Source organism: Nomascus leucogenys, chromosome 1a, assembly GCF_006542625.1.
Source record: "Nomascus leucogenys isolate Asia chromosome 1a, Asia_NLE_v1, whole genome shotgun sequence".
In the NCBI taxonomy this organism is placed as follows: Eukaryota; Metazoa; Chordata; class Mammalia; order Primates; family Hylobatidae; genus Nomascus; species Nomascus leucogenys.
In genome coordinates, this window is record NC_044381.1 from 36,448,187 (window position 1) to 36,456,668 (window position 8,482).

Consider the following 8,482-nt stretch of genomic DNA (forward strand, 5'->3'; position numbering starts at 1 on the left):
TGCATTCTGGCCTGAGTGAAAGAGCGAGACTCCGTCTCAAAAAAAAATAAAAATAAAAATAAAAAAAAAAGGCAAGTAAAACAATACATGTTCATTGTAAAAAATTAGAAAACAAAAGAAAAAAGTTACTCATAATCCCTCTTCTGTGAATAACTGCTATTATTTGTCCTTTTAGCTTTTTTAGCACAGCTAATATGCATATAATGATATATTTAATATATCTTTTTATTTTACAAATGTGATGTCATACTATACATACTGTTTTGTCATCTGTTTTCATTTACTGATATATTATGAACATATATATATTTGGGATTTATACAGTGAGCCACTGTGCCCAGCTAATATTATCACTGTGTGTGTGTGTGTGTGTGTGTGTGTGTGTGTGTGACAGTCTTGCTCTGGAGTGCAGTGGTGCAGTCATGGCTCACCGCAGCCTCGACCTCTTGGGCTCAAATTATTTTCCCACCTCAGCCTCCCTCATAGCTGGGACTATCAGTGTGTGCCACCATGCCCAGCTAATTTTTTATTTTTATCATTATTTTTAGAGGTTGCATGGCATTGAATTGAATGGATGTGTCATATTTAGCCAATCTCATAATGTTGGATGTTACATTTTCATTTCTAAAACAATGCTGTAATAAACGTCCATTCTCGTACACATTTGTTGAATTGAATTAATGAATGAGAGAATGAACACACCATACCTCATTTTCAGATTATTTTTTAGGAGTAATTTCTCAAAGTGGAATTACTGGGTATCAACCTAAAGAAGACTCAATCTAAAGAAGGCTCAGTATCCAGTTAGCAGAGTTTATTCAAGTGCAAAGTAACCATCAGGAGACAGAGGGAAACCAAAGAATGGTGATCAGTGCTCCTGGTGTTGGGAGGCAGACAGTGAATATCAAAACAGAGGCACTGAATAGATTTACATTTTCCATACAAAGGCTAACATACTGATTTAAAGGCTGGGCACGGTGGCTCACACCTGTAATCCCAGCACTTTGGGAGCCCAAGGCAGGTGGATCACTTAACGTCAGCAGTTCGAGACCAGCCTGCACAACATGGTGAAACCCTGTCTCTACTAAAAATACAAAAATTAGCTGCGTGTGGTGGCAGGCGCCTATAATCCCACCTACTCAGGAGGCTGAGGCAGGAGAATCTCTTGAACCTGGAGGCGGAAGTTGCAGTGAGCTGAGATCACACCACTGCACTCCAGCGTGGGTGACAGAGTGAGACTCCGTCTCAAAAATAAATAAATAAATAAATAACATACTGATTTAAGATTTGATTGGCTACTATTGATTACACCCTAAGGGGTTAACATCCAATTGAAAACAGGTAACAATCAAAAGGGTCTCTATCGCCAACGTCATTTAGTGTAGGTTTGAATGAAGAATAGGGAGTCTGGTTAATGTATAACATCTCAACACAAAAGTCAGAAAGTAATGGTCACGCACCAGAGAAGAAAAACAGCCACATTATGTGACTTAGTTTCCAGGGCTTAACTTTTCCCCTTGGCATAATAAATTAGGAAAGTCCTGAAATTTTATTTTCTTTTTACACTGGACATGAATTTTTAAGGTAAACTTTAGTTGAAATATAATGTGCGTAAAGAAAAGTGCACAAATCGCCGGGTGCGGTGGCTCACGCCTGTAATCCCAGCACTTTGGGAGGCCGAGGTGGGTGGATCTTGAGGTCAAGAGATCAAGACCATCCTGGCCAACATGGTGAAACCCCATCTCTCCTAAAAATACAAAAATTAGCTGGGCATGGTGGCATGCACTGGTAGTCCTAGCTGCTCAGGAGACTGAGGCAGGAGAATCGCTTGAACCCGGAAGCCGGAGGTTGCAGTGAGCCAAGGTTGCACTACTGCACTCCAGCCTGGCAACAGAGCAAGACTCCGTCTTAAAAACAAAAGTGCACAAATCAAAAATGTGCAGCTCAATCAGCTCAATGATTTTTTAAAAAGGAAACATACTTTGTAACCACCTTCAGATCAAGAAATGGAAATTTCCACTCCCCAGAAGTCTTCCTCATGTGCCTTCTTCTTTACTGTCCCCAAAGGGGATCCACTCTCCAGACTTCTAGGACTATAGGTTAGTTTTACCTGTTTTTGAACTTTCACTAGGTCATTCAGACTATACCCTTCTGTGTTTTGCTTCTTTCACTCATTATGAGATTTATCCATTTTTGTATATTGACATACTGAGTGGCTGTTATAAATTCACTTAGTACCTCTAAGCTATCTACAGATTATTTGGGTTTTTGTGTAAATAAGCATGTCACCTATGAATAATAATCTTTCATTTCCCCAGTCTTTATTATTGCCTTTCACTTCTTTTTCGTGCCTTAAGTTACTGTCTACTACATTTAGAACATAGTTGAATAGAAGTGGTTATAATGAGCAGCATTTTCTCCCCACCTTAGATATATATCCAACAGAAATGCATACATATGTGAATCAAAAGACCTGCACAAGAATGTTATGTGACCGAAACACAGGTTCAGTTGCTCAACACTTTGCAGAGTTCAATTAACAAGAGCGAGGTCTGGTATAAAGAAAGTGGTTTTATTCCAAAGCTTAGCTTAGGGGAAGAGGTACAGGCTCCTCCTGTCCTTAAAGGTACCGCCTCGCTTTTGAGGCAGAAAGCAAAGGCTTTTAAATGGGGTCTTTGTATGAATGGCATCCAGGGGAGGAGCGAACAGATGGGGGTCTATGTGACTCATTTTGATGCCTTTTCTACCAGGTGGTTGAGCTGGTGCCATTGAGGGCAGAACTAGGTTGTAATGTGGCCGTTGTCTTGAGATGCTGTCCAGGTGGAAAGGTTCTGTTGCAGGCATACTTTATGTTGTAAATTGACTGTTGTCTCTTAAGGCAATCTCCTGGTGGGAGAAAGTTCTGGTTCTGGACCCTCTAAGTAGGTAGATAAGTTTGCCCTGTAGGGAGTCTCTGGTGAAGGGAAGGTAATGGTTATAATTACATTTCTAAAGAGCTAAGTAGAGGCAGGGCACAGTGGCTCACACCTGTAATCCCAGCACTTTGGGAGGCTGAGGCAGGCGGATCACCGGAGGTCAGGAAATCAAGACCAGCCTGGCCAACATGATGAAACCCTGTCTCTACTAAAAATACAAAAATTAGCTAGGCATAGTGGCAGGTGCCTGTAATCCTAGCTACTAGGGAGCCTTAGGTAGGAGAATCGCTTGAACCTGGGAGGCCGAGGTTGCAGTGAGCCGAGATCGCACCACTGCACTCCAGCCTGGGCAACAAGAGTGAAACTCCGTCTTAAAAAAAATAAAAATAAAGAGCTAAGTAGGAAGTGGGAGACAGGAGAAAAAGGGGGAAAATCTTAAAAATAACTCATTCTCTTTTTCTTAGAAAACTCAGTCTCTGTTACACGTTTACAGTTATAGCAACATTAGTCACAATAGACAACACCGAAACAATCCAAATGTCCATGGAAAACTGTTTGGCCTTGTTTATGAAAGCTGAACATCCACATACCCTGTGATCCAGACTTAAAAAAAAATAAAAACTTCATGTGTACATACATTGTATAATGCAAAGAGAAATGTTAATGGGAGTTTAAATCACTACAAACTTTGGGGAGGATAGTTTTGCAATATGTATCAAAGGCCTTAAAAACAATCATACCCATTGACCCAGCAATTCCTGTTTTAGGAGTATATTCTACAGAAGCAATCAGATACGTAAAAATGTAATTGTATTAGTGGTTTCAAAAGCTTTTTAAACAGAGGACTAAATTATCTGTCCAAACATCAAAATTTTAGAATCTCCACTAAAATGCTCTTGTGAAAGGATATTATTTGATGTGTCAAAATGCCTCACAAATCAATCAATTTTAAAAAGCAGATTACCTAACGTCATGTATGATGTGACACCAATATTAAGAAAAGCTATAAAAATTAGCTGGGCGTGATGGTGGGCGCCTGTAGTCCCAGCTACTCGGGAGGCTGAGGCAGGAGAATGGCCTGAACCTGGGAGGCGGAGCTTGCAGTGAGCCGAGATCGCGCCACTGCACTCCAGCCTGGGCAACAGGGCAAGACTCCATTTCAAAAAAAGAAAAAAAAAAAAGAAAAAAGAAAAGCTACAAAGCAGCAAGGGGAGGGGAAAGATAGGAAGTACACACACCCTAATGTTAACAGTGATAGGATTATTTTTAATTAAATTTGTATCAATTGGCAACAAATTTCACGGCACAAAATACAGACGGTATAAGGGATGTGCAGCGGAGTGATCTCTGCTTCCCCCTTCCCCAAGCCCCCGCCCCAGGGGCAGTCGCGGTTTAAAGGGGTCTCTCACTCCCTCCTTGGGCCATTTCAGCGCTTCGCATTTTGTGCTTTGCACGTGCGTTGGTGGGTTCCCGGGGGCGGGGCGCCGCGCTGGCCCCGCCCACCAGTTGCGTCCCTTGTCTCGCCCCCTGCAGACGCGCGCACGCCCACGCTGGATCCTGACACGATGCACGCGCGCCTGCGCCTGTCCGCCGACCGCCTGACGGTGCGCTGCGGCCTGCTGGGCAGCCTGGGGCCCGTGCCCGCGCTGCGGTTCGACGCGCTCTGGCAAGTGCTGGCTCGCGACTGCTTCGCCGCCGGCCGCCACTACTGGGAGGTTGACGTGCAGGAGGCGGGCGCCGGCTGGTGGGTGGGCGCGGCCTACGCCTCCCTTCGGCGCCGCGGGGCCTCGGCCGCCGCCCGCCTGGGCTGCAACCGCCAGTCCTGGTGCCTCAAGCGCTACGACCTCGAGTACTGGGCCTTCCACGACGGCCAGCGCAGCCGCCTGCGGCCCCGCGACGACCTCGACCGGCTCGGCGTCTTCCTGGACTACGAGGCCGGCGTCCTCGCCTTCTACGACGTGACGGGCGGCATGAGCCACCTGCATACCTTCCGCTCCACCTTCCAGGAGCCGCTGTACCTGGCCCTGCGGCTCTGGGAGGGGGCCATCAGCATCCCCCGGCTGCCCTAGGGGCCAGGATCGGCGTGACAGCCTCCAGGTAGGCCGCAGCTGCCCAGTCTCGCCTAATCTACCTAGCTCAGCGTGGCCGGTCCCCTTACTGCCTGCTTCTTAGGGCCCTCTCCCTGCCCCAGCTTTCCCCGACCAATCACGCCTACCGTGCTTTGAAGGTTTCTTCTCCTAGGCTAGTTTCAAACAGGCCCTAAACAAGTCTGCTGCTGCCCTCTCATCAGACCTCCGCACCCCCACCCCACCATCATTTACACTACTTTAATCCAGTTCCTTCAAAGTCATACCCCCACAGGTAAGCCCTCAGCATCCTGAATACATCGTAATCCGCAGCCTGGGAACCTTCTCCCTCGTACAGCACAGGAACCTGACACATAGTAAGCACACAGTAAACGTTTGTGAATGAATGAGAGTTATCCAGCCCGGACTCTCGAGTGTCTTGAGGTTCCGTGAATCTACCGCTTCCTCCCCACCGATTTCAGCTTGTCCACATCACAGCTCCCTCCAGAAGCTGCAAGAGCGAGCGTCTTAGCAGTTCCTGGTCTGAACCCTTTCCCAGTCCTCATCTTCCACCCTAAAACTAGAGTGATCTTTCTAAAACTTCACTTAACCTCAGCTATGAAAAGGCTTCCAGGAGTTTCCATGAAATAACAAAAAAAATACAAGCGCCTCACCTTAGCATTCAAGGCTTGTCTACTATGCCCAAAATTACTTATCCTCACCTAGCTCCTACCACTCTTTTTAGAGACTCTCCAGTCAGAAATGTGTCGCATAGTTCCACCTCCACACCTCTCTGCTGCCAGCACATTCATGCAGAAAAATCTTTTCACCTGTCTCAGTCTTCCCAGGCTTACCTGCACCAGGAAGTCTAACCAAGGAACAGGAATCTCACTATAAGAGCCACAAATCTGGGACCTGTCTTTCCAACTAAATTGGAGGCTTTGGAAGGGCAGCTTTGTCTTATACTCTCTCCACCCTGAAAAGTTCAGAAAGCCCCTTCCCTCCCAAGCAGTGAATTAATAACCAGCAGGTGCCTATCACTGAGTCACAGAAGAGCTGAACTGGGCGGGCCTCACAGGTCACTCAGCCAGATCTCATCTGGGGAGTCTGAGGTCCTGAAAGAAAGAGCTGTGTAAAGTTACCCCGCGGTGATATAGGGGGGCCAGACGTGTGCCCCATCCACCCGCCCCCAGACAAGCATCTGACCTGTCCCCTGGCCCAGCCCTTAGGCCCAGCTTTCAACCTGCTTACTCATTTCTCAGGGGATGTTGGGAAGGAATCAGCAGGTGACAGTTGCTAAGCAACCAAAGGGGGTGGTGTTTCCCAACTGTCTTAGGACAAAAAGGGGAAGAGCACCCTTAGATCCAGATGTTGCCAAGGAAACCCAGAGCGCCCAGCTGTCTGGAATGAAGTGACAGAAGTAGAGAACAGTAGGCCCTCACAGGGAGGCCAGCTCCTCTAGCAGGGAGGGGGAGGCCTCTTCCCAGGGCCTGTGTCTCCATTCTGAAGGTCTGCGTCCTGTTTTGTCAATTCCCTAGACGGTTTTGAAGTTATATTCTGTTAAAGCATCTTCATAGGTGCTTGGTGGGAGGCCAAGGTCGCCGAATCCTCGTGATTTAAACAGACTTTCAGTGCATTAGTTTGAACCATATAAAACTGACAATTTTCAATAGTTTTTGAATTAAAAATGGCACTTTTGACATGAGACAATGTAGCAGAATACCAGGCAGACAGAACCTTGCAAACGCCTTAACTTCTAACCAAAGACTTTAAAACTCTGGCTGGACAGAGTTTTAAAGCACTATGCTGCAGGATCGTGAGAAAAAGGGGAAATTAATTCTACCAGGAATGGCCCAAACTGAATTGTGACAGGCAGAGGGCATTCCTGACAGAGGGAAGATGAATACACTTGACCCCAACATTTTGTCCATCCCTGATGACCAAGACCTCTTCCCAGACCCACAGCTGCAGAGGCCAAGTAATAACAGCTCTTACTAGTTTATAATGCACTGTTTTAATGCTTTATGACTAAACTCATCTGATCCTTTCATCACCCCTAGGGGGTAGAAAGTTATCCCAATTCTACACATGGCAAAATGGAGACCCAGACTCACTTGCCCAAGGTCACACAGCTAGTGGTGGAGCTGGAGTCTGGGCCCAGGCTGTGAGTTCCAGGTCTGTGCTCATGGCCACCAGGCCCTACTGCTCAGGGTGAATGCAGCTGGTCTCTGGCCAGTGCCTGGAGCTCTGGCCCCTCTCGTGAAGCTACTGCCTATGATGCTTTCCTAGTGCCTGGTTATTCTGCGAGACTTGAGTCTACCTTTGGACTGCCTTCCTTGGGGTCTGAGATGAGGCCTTATGGCCCAGAGGGAAACTTGATTCAAAAGTTTGGGATTCATGTAGCAGAGACAGAGCTAGACTATAAAAGTCACGAACTAGCTGTGTCAAGGCCCGTGATAGCCAGAAAGCGGCAGTTTCAGTCCATAATCAATTGTGTGACCAGGGCTAGTCACTTTTTACTTCTCAGTGCCATCTATAAAATGGGGATAATAGCACTAACTACCAGTGCTGTGAGGCTCAAATGAGCCAAAGGTTATAAACTTGCCTTAAAACTATAGTCCTATACAAAAATTAGCCGGGCGTGGTGGTGCGTGCCTGTAATCCCAGCTACTCAGGAGGCTGAGGCGAGAATTGCTTGAACCCAGGAGGCGGAGGTTGCAGTGAGCCGAGATCACACCACTGCACTCCAGCCTGGGGGACAGAGCAAGACTCTGTCTCAAAAAAACAAAAACAAACACATATATAGTGCTGTATCATGCCAGGATTTATCAGCATTCCCAAGGGAGCTTGCATGGTACTGACCGAGTGCTGAGACTACTGGTATTCCCAGCTGCCACGTGGCAGCAGCAGGAGCTACTAGAATATTCTCAGCACAGGAATGAGGCTTCTTTGGTTTCCATGCCTGTAAGGGTTACTGATCACTTACCTTATTCTCCTTCATACTTGAATCTGTAGACATTTCTTTATTGATATGGCAAATTGCTTGCAGATATTTTTAAATGACAGCAATTTTCTAATATTTGGTTTAATAAAATGTGAATAATGTCCCTTTTAACCATGGTCTTCACTGGGAGTTCATGTTGTTTCAAGTCCCTAGCACCCAGACCTGGAAGGGCCTTTACTCATATCCTATTCCTTACGCAGCCTTCTGGTAGTAGTCAGCTGCTCCCTGATTAACTATCTGCAGGGATGGGGCATTCACTGCTTCTGAAGATAACTCATTAAAGTTCTCACTTATGTGTAAACAAACCCTGACTCCCACCTGTTCCCATCCAAGATAGTATTATAGCTTGAACTCCCGGTCTCAAGCAACCCTCCCGCCTCAGCCTCCTAAGTAGTTGGGACTACAGGCTGACACCAGCATGCCTGGCTCACATACCACCTTCTAACATATTGTGTGACTGAATCACTGTGCTATGGATTTTTATGCATCTGCCCCCA

The 8,482-nt window shown here is 46.5% G+C and overlaps 1 protein-coding gene across 1 annotated transcript in view; it reads left to right on the forward strand.

Annotated features, from left to right (window-relative positions):
- The window catches only part of TRIM14 (tripartite motif containing 14), a 36,353-nt gene extending 28,257 nt beyond the window's left edge, over positions 1-8,096 (forward strand). The window contains exon 6 of the mRNA XM_030795620.1: positions 4,449-8,096. Coding sequence (XP_030651480.1) covers positions 4,449-4,984 — 536 coding nt within the window. The 3' untranslated portion in view covers positions 4,985-8,096. The remainder of the gene's footprint in view (positions 1-4,448) is intronic.
- The last annotated feature ends 386 nt before the right edge of the window (positions 8,097-8,482 follow it).